Below are 21,118 nucleotides of genomic sequence, written 5' to 3' on the forward strand. Positions count from 1 at the left end.
GAAATCCTACGCAAGAACTATCGCATGAAAATAAACAAGAACAAAACAAAAGTAATGAAATGTAGTAGAAATAACAAAGATGGACCACTGAATGTGAAAATAGGAGGAAAAAAGATTATGGAGGTAGAAGAATTTTGTTATTTGGGAGGTAGAATTACTAAAGATGGACGAAGCAGGAGCGATATAAAATGCCGAATAGCACAAGCTAAACGAGCCTTCAGTAAGAAATATAATTTGTTTACATCAAAAATTAATTTAAATGTCAGGAAAAGATTTTTGAAAATGTATGTTTGGAGTGTGGCTTTATATGGAAGTGAAACTTGGACGATCGGAGTATCTGAGAAGAAGAGATTACAAGCTTTTGAAATGTGGTTCTACAGGAGAATGTTAAAAATCAGATGGGTAGATAAAGTGACAAATGAAGAGGTATTGCGGCAAACAGATGAAGAAAGAAGCATTTGGAAAAATATAGTTAAAAGAAGAGACAGACTTATAGGCCACATACTAAGGCATCCTGGAATAGTCGCTTTAATATTGGAAGGACAGGTAGAAGGGAAAAATTGTGTAGGCAGGCCACGTTTGGAATATGTAAAACAGATTGTTAGCGATGTAGGATGTAGAGGGTATACTGAAATGAAACGACTAGCACTAGATAGGGAATCTTGGAGAGCTGCATCAAACCAGTCAAATGACTGAAGACAAAAAAAACAAATAAACAAGAAGAAGACCAGATAAGGAATGACGTCAAATAAATGGAGGGTCGTTGACTAAATGCTATACAAAAATTAACAGAAATTTAAAAGTACCAGTACAATACGTTTTGATAATGGAATTGTTCCGAAACACGTTAACATATAAGAAAAGAATGAAGCTATGAAAGGTAAACATACTACACATAGAAATTTAACAAATTTTCTTAAGTAAAGTTTTTCTCTTAACTAACCCCCTTCAAGAAAGGCTCAAATAAAAAAAGTTTCCAAAAAATCTTTTCTGCAATTTAGGTCCTGGGTTTAAAATTTAAAAATTGTAGACATTCTTGATAGTTTTTTGCAAAAAAAAAATTTATATATTTTTAAACCGAAGTGGATAGAGCAAAAGAACAAAAAACTACACATTTAAATTTTAAGAGGTCGGCGTTGATTTTTTGAAAAAAACAAATTTTGCATTTTTTAGATTTAATTTACTAAACATTTGTATAAATTAAATTGTATTTACAATACAATTGTATAAATTAAATTTCCATTTACCAACAATTTAAAAAGTGTAAATCCTAGTACTGTTGGAGCTGTGTACTCCATCTTCAGGGATGATATTTTAAATTCAAATCAATAATCGTTTTTAAATTAAACTGTTATGTGTATAATATTCGGTCGTCAAGAATAAAATTAATTCGTACGTCAATAAGACAGTAATATCATGTTTGTAAGATGTTAGCAACTTTTAATAGCATATATATATATATATATATAGTATAATAAAAATAATCGCAAACATCTTTCAAACATAACATTACTGTCTTATTGACGTACGAATAAATTTTATTCTTGACGACCGACTATTATACACATAACAGTTTAATTTAAAAACGATTATTGATTTGAATTTAAAATATCATCCCTGAAGATGGAGTACACAGCTATTTTATTTTAAATACTAAGATATGTATGCATGTACCTACTGAAATTAACATGAAGTGGGGCTACGATTGCAAAATTTTGAAAAGATTGACACCCAAATCCCCTCCACCACCAAATTGGCCCATATTTGACTGATCTGAAAGTACTAGAATTTACACTTTTTAACTGGTTGGTAAGTGGAAATTTAATTTATACATTTACATTTTTTATTTATTCGTTGAATGTAACAAATTTGTTTTTAATAAAGTTTTCTCCTCTGAAGAAAATCGAAATTGAATTTTTAGCGATATTCCTTCACCACTTCAACGAATTTTGAAAAAAAAAGATCAATGCCTCCGTATATAAAAATATTTGAGCTGAGAAATATGTTGAAGAAAGTCCGTTACAAATGCAGTGCGACACATATGTATTTGTATACATACATACATATGATTTTTTGGTCTAGTTGAACTATTTGGACCCTAAAATGTAAAGATTTGTAAAAAAAACTTGAATCAGATTTTTGACACGAACACCATACTTTCGCCTTTAGTAGATCTCTCTTAGATATATTTGCCAGTAAAGTAAATACAATCAAACTTTTAGAGATTACTCTGTGTGGTTTAGTGTTACAATTTTATCCTCACTATAATTGCAGGAGGGAAAATTGTTTGGAGGTGTGCTGATTATTTGGATCTGCTTTTTAACTCATCAGTAGAATCAATCCTTTTGAACAGGATTATCAAATTGTTCGTCTTAAACGTAAGAATTTCACTGGATACACACCATTAAAATTTTAAAGAAAAAACAGACTTAACTGTCATTTTCCATTATTTTTTCAGAATGTATTAATAGGTTTAAATAATAAATATATTAAATTAATTTTTTTTTTATGTTTCAGATTTACATACTCAGTAGTCTACCAAGAAACGAAAATGGCAAAACTATGGGCAGTACTAGCCAGCGTGTTAGTTCTAGGTACTGCAGCCGGAAATATACTGGTGTGTTTAGCCATAGCGTGGGAACGAAGGTTACAAAATGTAACTAATTATTTCTTGATGTCACTGGCAATAACGGATTTAATGGTCGCGATATTAGTTATGCCTGTCGGAATACTTACACTAGTTACTGGTAAGTAATAATTTATTTTATTTCATTTATTTGATTTTCTTTCAACGACCAACGAGAGTGCAGTCTGAAGAGGGAGTTTGCCAGTTCTATGTGATACAAAAGAAAAGGATAGGAACAGAAACCAGCCTTGTCAACCTTTTGAGAAAATTCCAAAAATGTTTTTATACAATAAAATAATTTGGAAATTTACCTTACCATTTCATCATAGTCATGTAACAAAATAAAAAAAATATATATTTATATATAATGAAAAAATTTCAACAGATAGGTACCATAACGATTCTAGGTGATCTGATATTAAACATTTATGACCTGATTTCAAACAAGAAATTTTCCATGATAATTAAAAGAGTAAAGAGTGAAGTGGTTTCCTGTGTCTTTCACAGAGTCGAATACATATTTCCCTATCAATATGCCAAGTGATTCAAAACGCAGTTGATATATAGATCGATAAGTAATACTTCATTTTTTTAAACCCCCCCACGATTAGATTGGAACTCATATTTTATTTTAGTATGCAACTCTTATATTTTTATAAATTATATTTGAGAGATATGACCTTTTTATAAAACGTTAATTTCAGATAATCTCAATACGTGAGCTGAAAATGTGCCACTCGCCGATTGCTGTGTCTAATGTACTAGTCACTGTGTTCTAATCTGTTTATATACAAATGTGTCATGTTATGAGTGAACGGATAATGTCATTTGGTTAGAAACGAACCCCGCAGCGGACAGTTCGATTGACAACAGAAGTAAAATGTCAGCTCACTTAGTACCATAACTGAACAGGCTCTATTTTAGGGTAGATTTTATAAGAAAGCTACCTATTGTAATGGGTACCATGATTCGACTTCCGGAAAATTTCGACGTATCTTCGTGTTTCACATCCCCCAGAACCCAAAACCACCGTCAGTTCAAAACTTTATATATTTCACTTTCTTCTGAACACGATAACTGCCGTTAATTTTGCGCCAATCACTTTCAAATTGATACATAAAATATAACGACCCAAAATCTCGGTTGAGTTTGTTAATGGGCAAAATCGGACCATGGGGGTGGAAATTGGGAGGCTTTTTCAAAAAAAACAAAATATCACTATAACTTTTTTAATCAATAATATATCGAATTTGTTTAAATTTCCTACTATTCTTTGGATAAGGGCCTACAACTTATTTGAGTAAAATTTTTTGGTATCACCAAGGCCCAGGGATGGAAAAAATTGGAAAATCCTTTTATAAAAGTTATACTTTTCTTTTTTCACATTTTTAAAATAAATTTTTATTATCCTGACATCATATCTCTAGAGCTTCCGAGTAAGTACAGTTTGGTAATCAGTCAAATATGGGCCAATTTGGTGGTAGAGGGGATTTGGGTGTCAATCTTTTCAAAATTTTGCAATCATAGCCCCACTTCATGTTAATTTTTGTAGGTACATGCATACATATCTTAGTATTTAAAAAAAAAAAAAATTGCCGCAAATTTACCCCTACCCCAAAAATAAAAAAAAGCTATTTTTTTATTCATTTCATATTTTTTAACCGAATGTTTTTATCGTCTTCCTAGATATAGTAGTAGTGCAAGCAACCCAAACGATCGATGAAGTTAAAAACAAAGCAAACGCTTCATTAGAGACAGTTGGTAGATGGCTCATTGATAGGGTATTGCAGCTTTCGATTGAAAAATGTAAATACATTAAATTCACTGGAAAACGTGTATTGGAGCCAGTAGATATACGAATTGGAGACTATAATATTGAGGAAGTAACAGTATTAAAATATCTCGGAATCATCTTACAGAAAAACTGCAGATTTACTGAGCAGGTACTAAGTGTCTGTCAGAGTGCGGAGAAACTGACTAAATTTGGCCTCATTTTTTTTATTGAAACTACAACCATTAAAATAAAATATAAAAAACAGGGGTATTACCCTGTATATATGCCAACGATTCTTAAATTTCTTTAATAGTACTTAAGTAAATATAATATATTAAGATTGATGGAAAAAATTAAAATTAAAAAAAAAAAAAAGAAGAAATTTCGTTACAAATTAAAAGCCAGCCAGTTAGTACAGTGATAAACATTGTGATTACAGATTACCTGGTTTCGTAATCGATACTTATTTAAAAAAATTAATTAATGCAATTAAATTATATGCTTTTTTAAAAACTTGTTAGGAGATAAAATTAAAACCACATTCGATTTTATATCGTAATTATTAAAGAACGAATTACGTTTTGGATTTGTCCACAAAAATATAAAGTGAAATAATATAAGGTATATGGGGGGGGGGGGGGTAATTAAACTAATTGGTTTGTCTGGCATTTCTCCCACCACCATTCCATTCGGTCGCTCTAAAGCATAATACCGAATGTCCGTACTACAAGCGGCTATTGTTCGTCAAAACGGTTTAGCAACCAATATCGTAATTAGCTCCTAGAGCTTACCTAACTGCGTGAGAGGAGTAAACGTGGTGTCCTAGACCACTCGCTTGCGTGTCCCACCACTCACTTGTCATATATTATTAAAATGGGTAAGCGCACCCCGTCTACACACTAAAATATATTACTTGTCAATAAATTAAAATTTATTCCGTCAAGGACAGCAATTTTCTGCCACTCCTAGGTCGCTGAATGCCAGCAAGTACGTGTCTACCATATTATACCGCTTGGAGCTATATTTGACCGTTGGCCAGCCATTTTTCGATGGTTGTTTCGTACAGCAAATGGTAGGAGTCTTATATCCCTTGAACTACTTATGCCGGTTGAACAAAGCAACGGCATCAAGGAAATCCCACACGGTCCGATAATGCGGCTCACGCCACATTGACTCTCTACTTATGAGTGGCCAATTTTCCCCTTAACCTCCAAGTTCCTGGGTGGCCTGAGTTCTCCCCCCCCCCCCCCAGAGCTGGGCAGTTGAACATCTAATGTTTGTACGACTGGACCTCCCCGCAGACGCACAGCTCATCTGATACCAACTAAAACCGAAATAAATATTGGATTAAATTCGTGTGGTTGGAAAGCGCTTGGACTTCCGTTGCCCTTAAAAATGAACTAGAGGCGAACCATCCACCCAAGTCCTGTAAAAATCTATATAACGACCTAGCCTTAGTCTTGGCGTGCCATTCTTGCTACTGTGCTTGTATGGCGAGGCTGTAAAGCCTCCTCCGCAAGCGGGAGATGGGCAACTGTTCGAAATTTAGAACCGGTGCGAGAGTAATAATTGGTTTGCTTGGCATTTCTGCCGCCACCACCCCATTCGGTTGCCCTAAAGCATAAGACCGAATATCTGTGTCACAAACGGCTACTGAGCCTGGAAACGGTTTAGCGACTACTGTCTTAACAAGCTGCTAGAGCTAACCTAAAAGCGTGAGCGGAATAAGCGTGGTACCATACACCACTCGCTTGCGTATTCCACCGCCCACTTGTCATACATCACTAAAATGGGTAAGCGCACCCCCTTTTTTTTTGTCTCAGTCATTTGACTGGTTTGATGCAGCTCTCCAAGATTCCCTATCTAGTGCTAGTCGTTTCATTTCAGTATACCTTCTACATCCTACATCCCTAACAATTTCTTTTACATATTCCAAACGTGGCCTGCCTACACAATTTTTCCCTTCTACCTGTCCTTCCAGTATTAAAGCGACTATTCCAGGATGCCTTAGTATGTGGCCTATAAGTCTGTATCTTCTTTTAACAATATTTTTCCAAATACTTCTTTCTTCATCTATTTGCCGCAATACCTCTTCATTTGTCACTTTATCCACCCGTCTGATTTTTAACATTCTCCTATAGCACCACATTTCAAAAGCTTCTAATCTTTTCTTCTCAGATACTCCGATTGTCCAAGTTTCACTTCCATATAAAGCGACACTCCAAACATACACTTTCAAAAATCTTTTCCTGACATTTAAATTAATTTTTGATGTAAACAAATTATATTTCTTACTGAAGGCTCATTTAGCTTGTGCTATTCGGCATTTTATATCGCTCCTGCTTCGTCCATCTTTAGTAGTTCTACTTCCCAAATAACAAAATTGTTTTACCTCCATAATCTTTTCTCCTCCTATTTTCACATTCAGCGGTCCATCTTTGTTATTTCTACTACATTTCATTACTTTTGTTTTGTTCTTGTTTATTTTCATGCGATAGTTCTTGCGTAGGACTTCATCTATGCCTTTCATTGTTTCTTTTAAATCCTTTTTACGCTCGGCTAGAATTACTATATCATCAGCAAATCGTAGCATCTTTATCTTTTCACCTTGTACTGTTACTCCGAATCTAAATTGTTCTTTAACATCATTAACTGCTAGTTCCATGTAAAGATTAAAAAGTAACGGAGATTGGGAACATCCTTGTCGGACTCCCTTTCTTATTACGGCTTCTTTCTTATGTTCTTCAATTGTTACTGTTGCTGTTTGGTTCCTGTACATGTTAGCAATTGTTCTTCTATCTCTGTATTTGAACCCTAATTTTTTAAAAATGCTGAACATTTTATTCCAGTCTACGTTATCGAATGCCTTTTCTAGGTCTATAAACGCCAAGTATGTTGGTTTGTTTTTCTTTAATCTTCCTTCTACTGTTAATCTGAGGCCTAAAATTGCTTCCCTTATCCCTATACTTTTCCACCAAGCAAATTGGTCTTCTCCTAACACTTCCTCCACTCTCCTCTCAATTCTTCTGTATAGAATTCTAGTTAAGATTTTTGATGCATGACTAGTTAAACTAATTGTTATGTATTCTTCACATTTATCTGCACCTGCTTTCTTTGGTATCATTACTATAACACTTTTTTTGAAGTCTGACGGAAATTTCTCTTTTTCATAAATATTACACACCAGTTTGTATAATCTATCAATCGCTTCCTCACCTGCACTGCGTAGTAATTCTACAGGTATTCCGTCTGTTCCAGGAGCCTTTCTGCCATTTAAACCTTTTAATGCTCTCTTAAATTCAGATCTCAGTATTGTTTCTCCCACTTCATCCTCCTCAACTTCCTCTTCTTCCTCTATAGCACCATTTTCTAATTCATTTCCTCCGTATAACTCTTCAATATATTCCACCCATCTATCGACTTTACCTTTCGTATTATATATTGGTGTACCATCTTTGTTTAACACATTATTAGATTTTAATTTATGTACCCCAAAATTTTCCTTAACTTTCCTGTATGCTCCGTCTATTTTACAAATGTTCATTTCTCTTTCCACTTCTGAACACTTTACTTTAATCCACTCTTCTTTCGCCAGTTTGCAGTTCCTGTTTATAGCATTTCTTAACTACCGATAGTTCCTTTTACTTTCTTCATCACTATCATTCTTGTATTTTCTACGTTCATCCATCAGCTGCAATATATGGTCTGAAACCCAATGTTTTCTACCAGTTCTCTTTATTCCGCCAAAGTTTGCTTCTGCTGATTTAAGAATTTCCTTTTTAACATTCTCCCATTCTTCTTCTACATTTTCTACCTTATCTTTTTTTCTCAGACCTCTTGCAATGTCCTCCTCAAAAATCTGCTTTACCTCCTCTTCCTCAAGCTTCTCTAAATTCCACCGATTCATCTGACACCTTTTCTTCAGGTTTTTAAACCCCAATCTACATTTCATTATCACCAAATTATGGTCGCTATCAATGTCTGCTCCAGGGTAAGTTTTGCAGTAAACGAGTTGATTTCTAAATCTTTGCTTAACCGTGATATAATCTATCTGATACCTTGCAATACCGCCTGGCTTTTTCCAAGTGTATATTCTTCTATTATGGTTTTTAAGTTGGGTGTTGGCAATTACTAAATTATACTTCGTGCAAAACTCTATAAGTCGGTCCTTTCTTTTATTCCTTTTGCCCAGCCCGTATTCACCCACTATATTTCCTTCCTTGCCTTTTCCAATGCTTGCATTCCAATCTCCAACTATTATTAAATTTTCATCTCCTTTTACGTGTTTAATTGCTTCATCAATCTCTCCGTATACACACTCTACCTCATTATCATCATGGGCGCTTGTAGGCATATAGACGTTAACAATCGTTGTCGGTTTAGGTTTTGATTTTATCCTTATTACAATGATTCTATCGCTATGCGTCTTGAAATACTCCACTCTTCTCCCTATCTTCTTGTTCATCACGAAACCTACTCCTGCCTGCCCATTGTTTGACGCTGAATTAATTACTCTAAAGTCACCTGACCAAAAGTCGCCTTCCTCTTCCCACCGAACCTTACTAATTCCTACTATATCCACATTCACCCTATCCATTTCCCTTTTTAAATTTTCTAGCCTACCAACCTTATTTAAGCTTCTAACATTCCACGCTCCGACTCGTAGAATGTTATTTTTTAATTTTCTGGTGACCCCTTCCTTAGTAGTCCCCACCCGAAGATCCGAACGGGGGACTATTTTACCTCCGGAATATTTTACCAAGGAAGGCGCCTCCATTATTGTATACGTGAAAATGCAGAGAGCCACATTTTCTTGGAAAAAAAAAACAGCTGTAGTTTTCCATTGCTTTCAGCTGCGCAGTACTCAGAGGACTGAGTGATGGTCAACAGATACCTCTCCGATATGGTTGCACCTTCGGTCCAGCTACTCGGTATTCCTGAGCACTCAAGCCCCCTCACCAACGTCAAGGTCTCATGATTCATAAAGGAGGAAGCGCACCCCGTCAACTACTAAAACATATATGACTATCAATAATTAATTTATCTCGTCAAAGACAGAAATTCGCTGTCACGCCTAGGCCGCTGAATCCGGGCTAACTAATATATTAATATTAATATGATAATATATACATCATAAAAGGGGAGGTTTTTTAGCGGTGAAAGCCCCGCACTGCCGTCAGTGCGGGTCTGACGGCGGCTGGAAGAACTTTATCTTCACCGTACAGAAACCAAAAGAAAAAAAAATATATATATAAGGACACACACACACACACAGAGAGAGAGAGAGAGAGAGAGAGAGAGAGAGAGAGAGAGAGAGAGAGAGAGAGAGAGAGAGAGAGGAGAGACACACACACACACACATGTATGTGTTTTAATATAGAGTTCATTTAAATTTAAAGTAAATGTAAACAAAAATGATTTGCTTTCATGGATTATAAGTGTGTTTTTTAAAAATATCATACAGTATGAGACACCTGTTGAATGACGTTTCGAGATAAACGTAATTTTTTATTATTATTAAAAACAAATAAATAAAATGAAGTTTTTCTATAACCTATTATGTATTTATTTAAAAATATTTAAGTAATCTATTTATATGGTGTAATCTAAACCCACGGGGTGTGAAATAAATAGATCACTTTACTGTTAAACCGTTGTTAAATGGTACTTTAGTTATTTGTTTTGTTATTTACTTTCAATTAATTTAAGTGGTAAGTGTTACAAATACAGTTAATGAAAATAAAATTCCAAATAACATTTACAATAAATAGATTAAATTTATTTAGCAAATGAATTCATTTTTTACATAAACTAAATAAGTTTAAACTGTTTATTATTATTTACTAGTTCTCAGTATAAATGATTTGATTAAATTTTTATAATTAAAAAATGTTTATTCATTTATCATGATAAAATTCCTTTTTTTTAACCACTTGAGAGCAACCGGTAACCGCCTAGATGACGTTACTTCGGTCGGTGCCAAGTGACGTGCTGAAGACTAGCCCCCCCCCCCTTAGTGCAGCTTGAAGCTGATCTCCCGACAGGGTCTCTCTTGGATCATTGATACATCACGACATCCCTCCCGGTTGCCATGGTGACTCTCCCCAAGAGGGCTACCCTTCCCTTTCGTATCACCTAGTCTGGGTTCCCAGTACCCCACGCACACACCCCCTGAATCGCGCGCCCACTTCACAAACCTCGAGAATCTTCAGTGCGTCATCAGAACGTCCTGATCCAGCCGTCTGCTGAATCCGAACATGTCCACGATTCGACCCCTGGCGACAGAATCTTTTTCGCCAGTTCTTCCTGAAAATATTTTTTTTTTTTTGCAAATTAGCTTGATTATTTACTACGTTTCTTCATGGTAATGTTAAAAAAAATAAGAATTATTTTAAAATTAATTCATAAGGGAGTGTTACAAAGAAGATTTATAGTTCCGCTACTGTTTTCCATACGCATATGAGATATTCAATAATATATAATATAGCAAACCAACTTTCTGTGATCATACGAACATAAAAATCACCTTGTTTCCGTTATAGTTGAAAAAAATTGACCCTATGTAAGTTACTTTCAGATTCTGAATCATGAAAGTACGGTATTATTTTCGGTCACGTGATGAGAGTGGGTGAGAGATGAAAGTGAATTCTTCATTTAAATTGCGTTTCCTTATATACATATATATATATATATATATATATATAGGCCTATGTACGAATATTTTGTGGCTCAAAAATCTCCAAAATTAATGAATAAATTTCCTTGAAATTTAAATATTCTGTAGAAATCTTCTTTCTTTTTCTGTTTAACCTCCGGGAATTACCGTTCAGGTATTATTTGAGAGGATAAGTGAGGATATGTATGACTGTAAAGAAGTGTAGTCTTGTACAATCTAAGTTCGACCATTTCTGAGATGTGTGGTTAATTGAAACCCAACCACCAAAGAACACCGGTATCTAGTATTCAAATCCATATATAAGTCTTTACTAGGACTTGAACGCTGGAAATCTTGACTTTCAAATCAGCTTATTTTGGAAGACGGGTTCATCAGTAGACCAACTCGGTGGGTTATGCTGTAGAAGTCTATCTGAAGCTGTTCATGTGTAAGTTTTATAAAGATTGGTTGAGTTACGCTCAAAGTCGAATACTTTGAGCGAAAAAAATTCGAAGAAATGATGGAATTACTTTCGGTCAAATGGTGGGATTGGCGAGTGAAATGAATTTTTTACACTTTGAGGTATGAAGAAGAGTAAAAAATAATATTCATGTAAATTGAAGTTTCCTTATATTTATGGAGCGATTCTAAAATGGTGGGCTGGCTGTACTTTTTCGGATTTTACTTGTAAAACTAAACAATATATATCCATAAATAAAATAAATAATATCCATAAATAAAATGTCATAAAATAATATTAGGAAATATGGCGATTTCTCCTTCTTACTTCGACAGTCAGCCATTTTGTTATTTTTATTTAAAAATTTGTACCTCAAGTTCGGATAAACGAATCATATTAATATTTTTGTAAGCGTCTTGTTTTAGTGTTTTAAAATTGTCAAAAATCAGGCCTTAAATACCTTCGCAAATTATAAACTCTCGGCCATGTTTATTTCTCAATCTGTTATATCTCCGTAAATATTAGTTTTATCAAAATTTATGATATTTTCTAAAATATTAAGGTTTTTATTTTGAACAAAATTAGATTTCATTTTTTAAAATCGGTTTATAAATAGCAGAATTATGGCAGAAAATTGAAATTGTAATTTTGTGTCTGTTTTCATATTCTCCATTTTACTTTTAATTCGATTAAATATTATTTTTATTTATTGTTAATTCTACTATTGTAAATTAGTATAAAATTAAGTAATAATTTTTTCACAGACACCATGCCGAAACTAGTCAAAATAGATTCAGGGATGGTCAAAGTGGATATTTCCGTTAAAATTTGAAAAATGATTTTTTGCGATTACAAACTTCCTTTACTTCGTACAAGAAAGTAAAAAAAAAAAAATAAATAAATAGTAGTTTATTATGATAATATTTATAACATCTTATTTAATTTATTTACATATAACACAAATATTTGAAATTATTTTTCAAGTTTGTTTTTATTTGATTATTCATATGAAGGTTTAACCTTCAGTTAGTTGGTAGCAAGTAACACTTCTTGGTGTCGTGTTTTCATATTTTATCTGGACAATTCTGAACGAGTGGTTATCTTCAATTCTAAAGCTTCTCCATTCACTCATGCCTCAAACGATAACTTGACATCGTTTAATGTGTTACTTTTTCAATATTCTATATAAATTAAATAATTTTATATAATCGTTAAATATAATCTTGTACGCCTCTGCGATGTAGAGGTAGTTCGACATAAATGTTTAAACTTTTAACGTAAACGTGTTATTTATTTATTTAATATTATTTACTTAAGATCTCTGTGAACTTTTAACTAACTTAACGTATAAGATTATCAAATTATATCTTAAAAGCTCGTTTTATAAAATACTATGAGTTAGATGAAAAATCTGCTCCTTCTCGGACAAACAAGTTTGACTGTTGCGGTTTCTCTGTGATATTTGAATGAAGAAATAAATTTACCGGTCTTTATTACGTGAGATTATTTTTGGAGTACTGTGTGTGCAGTGAAAATAGTCTAGCGGTCATGTTTTAATACGTAATTCATTTATTATTCACGTTTCAGTCTGGCGTTTATTGTCTAATTATTATTTATGATCCCTTAGTTTTATTTAAGTCGCTAATAACTGTTATAGTTGATGCCATTATAGACATACGATGGAAAAAAAATTTGATCAAAGAAAATGTTACAGCATTTTTGATTATAGATCGAATGAGATGAGAAGTTATACTGTTCAATTTATTAAAAGACTACGTCTAGTAAATTCAATTAAATTACAAATACCGAAATACCTTTAGTAAATAAGGGTTAAAGAAATTAGAGATTTTCATCAACTTGGTTTTCAAGATTTCAAGCACTGTTTGATAATATGTTTAGAAAAATGATTCAATCTTTTTTTGAATCACGAACACAGTGTTGTACAAACATACATAAAAATGTATCAGATTGGGAAACGCTTTACCCTATCTTACTCGACGGTTTAAAAATGAAAGAAACAGAATTGAATAATAAAGCATAACGAACGATAAAATATTTTTCTTGACTCGTGAATTCGCTTTAGCTTATTTTTTTATTCTTTTTTCAACATAGTTATTTTGTATTGTTTATGTTTATTGATGTAACAAAACCAACAAACATTTATAACAAACAAAACCAATTATTTCTTATAAAAGATTTATTTTTCCATTTCTTAATTTACTGTTTGATTTTTTTAGGTCGCGTTATATCTTTGCTGTTGATTTTGAAATTAAAACATGCTTCATAATGGAAAATCAAAATCTATTTTTTATTAAACTGTGTAATATCAATTCATTATTCAAATTTAAAAAAAATAATAAATAAAAAATAAGGGTGAGAAAAAAATTGATTATGAGTTTTTTATTAACTGAGGGGTTCAAGGTCAAGATATCAAGCACAGTTTAATAATATATTTATGAAAATCAATTTTTTTTTATCACGAACACAGTGCAGCAAAAAAATACATAGAGATGTATCAGATTGGAAAACGCTTTACCGTATCTTCGTCAACAGTTTAAAAAATGAAAGAAATATTAGAATATATGAAGAAGTATTGAAACGTGTAAAAAATTTCTTGAAATATTGTTTTATTAATCGTATAGAATGATAAATATTCTTATCTTATTTTCCTTGCGGAATTTATATTTTCTACATTTTACTAGTGATCCACTAAATTTCATAACATATTAGGAATCATTTTTAATTTTTTCGGGGATTATAGCTAGAATAATTATATTAAAGGGGAAAGTATAATGATCATATAAAAAATTGGGTATCGGGTTATTTGGAAATCTTTACGTCTTAGTAACTAGATCATCTACCAAACTAAAAAAAACAAAAAACACATGTGTATGTATGTGTGTCGCAGTAATTTTGGTCTTATATCTCAGGATTGACCAAACCTTTAATTTGACTAAAATATTTCTATATATGGGGAACTGATCATATTAATATTGTTTAAAAATTCATTAAGGAGTAGAGGATATAGCGAAAAAATCATTTTCGATTTTAAAATAGTATTCATTTACAACGCCTCAAATATATTATTATGTCTTTATTATATTATATTCTCATGTATTTTTTTATTTTATATTTAAAAAATTTCTTTTGTTTTATAATTACTTGATTTTTATTATATTTTGTAATATAATATAATACAAAATTTAATTTTTATAACATTTTATTTATTTATTGGTCGCTAATTTAAATAAGCAGTAAAGTTGATAGATGATTCATGATACTAATACATTTTTAAAAGGAAGCAATAAACGTTTAAAATGTTAGTTAAAGTATTGTAACAGGACTAGTACAACGGACCAGGATAACGGATTTCTTCCAATTGAGAAGAAAGAAAAAGAAAATAATAATGAAAAGAGGAATTCAGAAAGAACTAAAAGGGATTCTTTATCAGACTAACAGGTCTGTTGAACAATCTATTCTTTGTAATACTGACAATGGCATCTCCAAAGCTGTTGTTCGACCAGAAGGGTTACCGGATCGGAATAAGAATGTATGTAAAAACATAATGGCGCGGTCGATGAAAATTATTACCTTTAACAATTAAAGGGATGAGGCGGGTACTGGTTCTGCAGGCCAGGAGATTTAAATACTTACATGTACCAGCGGACAAAGTCAGTAGTTCGGCAAGGCCGTGTTCGGTCTATTTGTGATAACAAGCCCGAGATCGACGCGGTTGCGTGGACGGCGAGATCAGTAAGCATGTGAGCAGTAAGCACGTAGTTGATTATCCGCAATTTATATATTATACCGAATCGCTGTATTTCTTCTCAAACATACGGTAAACCCAGATATTCATGGATTTAATTGTTCCTTAAGAACCAAGACGATTCTGTTAAGCTCATCAGTAATTTTTTTTGGAATGGCTGTATAATCTCAACGTTGACGCTACTTGCTGTACCCCAAAGCTGGATCTTCCGGTTTCAGAAACGTCGTATACAATATGTTTTTGTTAGTGAAAACTGTGACCTCATGCTCAGCAATCAGTACATTTCCTTACACTTAATAATATTAGTTTTTTATTTTCTCTTGAACATAGACTTTTCAGTCAGACGAAGATCAAAATGAAGACCAAGGTACACTTTAATCACGTGGATTGAGAACGCCGTCTAAATAAACCGGTGGGCCGTCTTCTTTCCTCACTGAGAATCTCATATGACTCGATTTCATGATTAACCCTAATCTTACATCTTGATAGCCATTCGTTAATTTGATTCAATTCAGTTTGTAGTTTACCTCCTCTGGAGTCATCGTTCATCCGGGCTTGCCTGGATGGGCGACGATGATGAGACACGAAGACTTAGTTACCTTCAAGCTCTCGTCGTCAGGGGGGAGTTTAAGACCGTAGTCCCGGTGGGGGTTCCCCATTAAAGGCGAGACACTTGAAGACCGAATTTCCGGTGGGGATCCCCTTGGGGATTCCTCATTAGAGGCAAGGCACAGGCAGACCGGATTTTCGATGAGGGGAACCTTCCGAGGTCTCCTTATTTGAGGCACGGCATAGAAGACCAAGTCCCGGCTATATGGGTGGGGCCCTGGCAACGGCATAGTCGGGCCCGGGGTTGCCGTCTGGATGGCTTGAGGCGGTGGCACCTCCCAGTGCTGAGTTTATACTTGATTGTGGTCCGGGGGAAAAAATAATGTAATTTACTTGAAGCTAGAGTTGGGACAACATTGACAGTAGGAATAGCTGTGTAATTGGCAAATGAAGCGATAGTGACATAATGCTTAGTCGGAAGGTCCGCTAACTTACCGATCTTTGTTATTATTGACTTTTTTGAAATAGTCTTGGGAAATTATTTTTGTTGTATATACCGAATATTTATAGTATGTCAGAAATATAAATCTGTTATAAACTTAAAAACGCAACTTAAAAAAACAAAAACAATGTGAGTAAATATTTATGTATAAAATTAATATTTTAAAACAAATTTTTCAGTTTAAATTTAATGATTTTAATGAATATCTTACTTTATTTTAAATAATTAAAAAAAGGGATTTTATTTCGATCTATATCTATTTTTTTCTTCATTTTGTTCAGACCCGATTTCCCGAAAAAACCAGTTTCGGTAGTATTCTAATTTTTTAGAAAGTTTTTCCAGTGGTCTTATACGTATTAACTTTTTTTCATGAAATGGATAGAGGTGTTGATGTTTTTCTTATCTTGGAGACAAAGTTTCTACGGTGATCCCGTTATTTGTTTTGTTTACAGAAATTATATAGGAAAAAAATCATCTACATATACATTTCAAGAATATTTACACGCTCTTCAAATTGAAATTTTGATTTCCTCAACCTTATTATTTGATTCTGGGAAGTTACTTAGATAGTCGCTTCTCGAAGATTAGGTATAACCAAGATCTATCTGACTTATTCTTTAAAAATTCCTCAGGAGTGCCGCAGGGCTCGATATGGGAACCGGTTTTATTCCTAGTATACACTGCTGGACTCCGTTGTCAAGGATCTGTTCCAATTACTTCGTATGCGGATGATATGGCGGTCTTAACGGTTGACGATGACCGGATTGTAGCCTTGGAGAAGCTTCAGTCCGCGATTGTTGCAATCAGTACGTGGCTGGAAAAATGGAAGATTAAAGTTAATCCTATGAAATCTACCTACGTTACCTTTACGATTAAGAGAGGAGACTGCCCTCCAGTTTACTCGGATAACGTTGAAATTCCTCATATAACTAGTGAGAAATACCTTGGCTTACATCAAGATCGACTTATGACGTGAAGAGGTCATGTACTGGAGAAGATAAACAGATTGACCAAAAATTCAAGCGAATGTATTGGCTAATGGGTAGGGGTCCTCAGTTGCCTTTCTCTAACAAGGTTCTTCTATATAAGACATTCTTGAAACCGATATGAACGTATGGGATTCAGCTCTGGGGAATTACTAGTGACAGCAACATTAAAGTGATCCAAAGGTAATAGAACAAAATATTGAGGAAAGTGACCCAACCGCCTTCATTCATCAGGAATTCTGAAATAAATGAATGTCTGAGTATTCCGTATGTTTGATATGAGATTCACCGTTTTAATTCTAAATACATGGTTAGGCTAAAGAAACATGTAAATTTTCTTGGTTTGAACATGCAAGATAACGATGATAACATTGGACGATTTAAAAGGGTTCATATAATGTACCTTAGTTATAGTCGTTCTTTTTTTTTTTTTTGGTCTTCAGTCATTTGATTGGTTTGATGCAGCTCTCCAAGATTCCCTATCTAGTGCTAGTCGTTTCAGTTCAGTATACCTCCTACATCCTACATCCCTAACAATTTATTTTACATATTCCAAACGTGGCCTGCCTACACAATTTTTTCCTTCTACCTGTCCTTCCAATATTAAAGCGACTATTCAAAGATGTCTTAGTATGTGGGCTATAAGTCTGTCTCTTCTTTTAACTATATTTTTCCAAATGCTTCTTTCTTCATCTATTTTCCGCAATACCTCTTCATTATCCACCCGTCTGATTTTTAACATTCTCCTATAGCCCACATTTCAAAAGCTTCTAATCTTTTCTTCTCAGATACTCCGATCGTCCATGTTTCACTTCCATATAAAGCGACACTCCAAACATACACTTTCAAAAATCTTTTCCTGTCATTTAAATTAATTTTTGATGTAAACTTATTATATTTCTGACTGAAGGATCGTTTCGCTTGTGCTATTCGGCATTTTATATCGCTCCTGCTTCGTCCATCTTTAGTAATTCTACTTCCAAAATAACAAAATTATTCTACCTCCATAATCTTTTCTCCTATTTTCACATTCAGTGGTCCATCTTTGTTATTTCTAATAGTCGTTCAAGATACACTATTTTCATGTTATTTTTTCCGGTACTATTACTTGTTACTATTTTTGTTTATTATTGTTTTAATGCTATTTAACGCTGCTTTCATTCGTTCGTCTTTATACCTGTGTTTATTTATTTTCTATTTGATAAAAAACATCGCGTGTGAGCTGAATGTGTTAGAAACAAGTGGTTCATAGACTGGATAAGTTATAGGACCCAGTGTTTATGGTTTAATGAATGTTTACTGGACCTTAGTTGTGTTTTTTTAACGATGAACGTTTCTGTTATTAATTTTTTACTGTTTTTTTTTGTGGGGCGATTATCATTGAAAAACCTTTCTCACGTGATGTTTTAACATATTATTTATTTATTGTTTCATCAATAGAAATCGATTGTAAATTTTTGTTCTATAGCAAAAATAATTATTTAAGATGTTTCAGGAAGAAAGGAAAATGAATTAGCTATAACATTTCTTGATAAATTAATAAATTATCTTTACATTTTGTGTATATAAATAATTTTGGTCGCTAATATTATTGTTATGTATATAAATACAGTCTACAAACAATCGTTTGTAAATAATAAATGTGTAAATAACGAGAAGTCGATATTGGACATTATTTTAGTTACAATAAACCTATCATTAGTATAACGGAAAGTAGTCGAATGGAAACAAAAAAAGAAATGATCAGATAAATAAAAGAGAATGAAAGAAAAAATTGTATTTACTTTCATAATTTACAGTAACATATATTTAACAAAATTGTCGATGAAGAAATTTCGTCTAAATAATATTTTTGTAGAACGCAAAGATAATATGAAAAGGAAATACTATTTTAACAATTTAAACATTTACTTTAAATCTTACAAGATTTTGTTACATATGAGGTCTATAAATGGTACACCCAATGAAAAATTACGTCGCTCATCTACCAACAAAGTTTTTGAATAATAAAAATTACTATGAAATACTGAAATAAAATTCAATTTACACTAAAAAAAACTGGCAAAGTATTATATGACTTTCAAGTTTACATAATCAAATCATGTAATAATTATTTTATTGCAAAAGCTTTCCGGTTAAAAAGTTTTATTAACTCAATTGTTAAGAAGCATTACTCTGATGTTTTTAATGAAATATCATCATCTTACTACGAGCCAATTATACAACTTTTATGAAAAATAGATTTTTTATCTATAGAAATTATTTAATGATCTAAATTAGATTTCGTTCTTAATCATAGAAAATTGAATCAAAAATAAAAATAATTATAGAAATATTTCTTTAAATATTAACTAATTACGAAACTAGTTATATTTTTTAATTTATACAAATATTTGTTTAAAATATTGAAAAAAATAAAAAGATAATTTTAAATAAATTCAAATGTGATTTGTTAAGAAGTGGGATGAAGATTTTTTACCAATAATTATTGTAAATCTAGTACACATTCGGCGATAATAAAATATCAGTATTTTCACATTTAAACTGTAATGGAGTGTTTAAATTTTTAATAAATTCAAAAAAAAGATTTTTCGTTGCTATAGACTATAGTAACAGAACGGGGGAAAATCTTTTATATTTATTTTAAGCCCCATTGATGTAGAAAAATTTATGTAAAATTAACTCTTTCTCTTTTAAATAAAATTAAAATTTTTAAATGTTATTTTTGAGAAAATAACTTCATCCCTTTTTCTAATCTCCAAGATTAAACAGCTCCAGATTTTTTTGGTTACCGGAGTCCAGACTTACCGGAGCTTCAAACAGGTCAATGTACGTGCATAAAAATCTACTTATAATAATGGCTTTTTTTGGGTTTAGGGATAATGCTAAAATTTTTTTTTCAATTCTAATATAAAATTTAGGGTAATGTTTTTTGGTAAAAAGAGGTTTTGCTAAAATTCCCCCTTGAAGCACAATTTAAAAAAAAGGAGTGATTAATAAATCTAATAAAAGTATAATTTTCTCTGAAATCTCTTTCCTCGGACCGGCCAAATATGGTCCAAATCCCATATGTTTTCAATTGAAAATAAATCAGTAACGATGAGAGTTATTTGATCGATTACATTTTTTTCTATAGGGATCCCATTTTAATACAAGATATATGTATTATTTTTATCCGACAACGAATTCTACAGGATGAATTCAGTAAAATACGAAACACTATAAGAATACGTTTTTTTCTGTTAAGCCTCCAGTAATTACCGTTCAGATAATACTTCAGAGGATGAATGAGGATGATATGTATGAGTGTAGTCTTGTAGAGTCTCAGTTCGACTCCTGAGATGTGTGGTTAATTGAAATCCAACCACCAAAGAATACCGGTATCCACGATCTAGTATTCAAATCCGTATAAAAGTAATTGCCTTTTCTAGGACTTGAACGCTTGAACTCTCGACTTCCAAATCAGCTGATTTGGGAAGACGCGTTAACCACTAGACCAAACAGGTTGGTTACTTTTAAAAATAACTTGCAAATAAACATTCTTCTTCTTCTTCTTCTTAAAGTGGTATCTCCTTTCAGGAGGTTTGTAATCATTATCGATATTTTGACTTATGAGTAGGCAGCTCGAAACAGTTCAGTGGACGTTGTGTCGAACCATTCCGTCAGTTTGCGCAATCATGAAATTCTGCGACACTCAACGTTACGTCTACCCACATTGTCTTCCCCTACTTGATCAACTGGAACAACTCGAACTTCTCTCCCCTCGTTATGTGATATAAATACTGTAATTTCCCTGTTTG

General features: G+C 32.7%; 1 protein-coding gene across 1 annotated transcript in view; it reads left to right on the top strand.

Moving 5' to 3' along the window:
• The window catches only part of 5-HT2B (5-hydroxytryptamine receptor 2B), a 672,009-nt gene that overhangs the window by 206,708 nt on the left and 444,183 nt on the right, over positions 1-21,118 (top strand). Inside the window, exon 2 of the mRNA XM_075379373.1 lies at positions 2,518-2,747. Within this exon, the coding sequence (XP_075235488.1) occupies positions 2,552-2,747 (196 nt within the window). The 5' untranslated portion in view covers positions 2,518-2,551. The remainder of the gene's footprint in view (positions 1-2,517; positions 2,748-21,118) is intronic.

Source organism: Lycorma delicatula, chromosome 12 (genome assembly GCF_047948215.1).
Source record: "Lycorma delicatula isolate Av1 chromosome 12, ASM4794821v1, whole genome shotgun sequence".
NCBI classification, from domain to species: domain Eukaryota; kingdom Metazoa; phylum Arthropoda; class Insecta; order Hemiptera; family Fulgoridae; genus Lycorma; species Lycorma delicatula.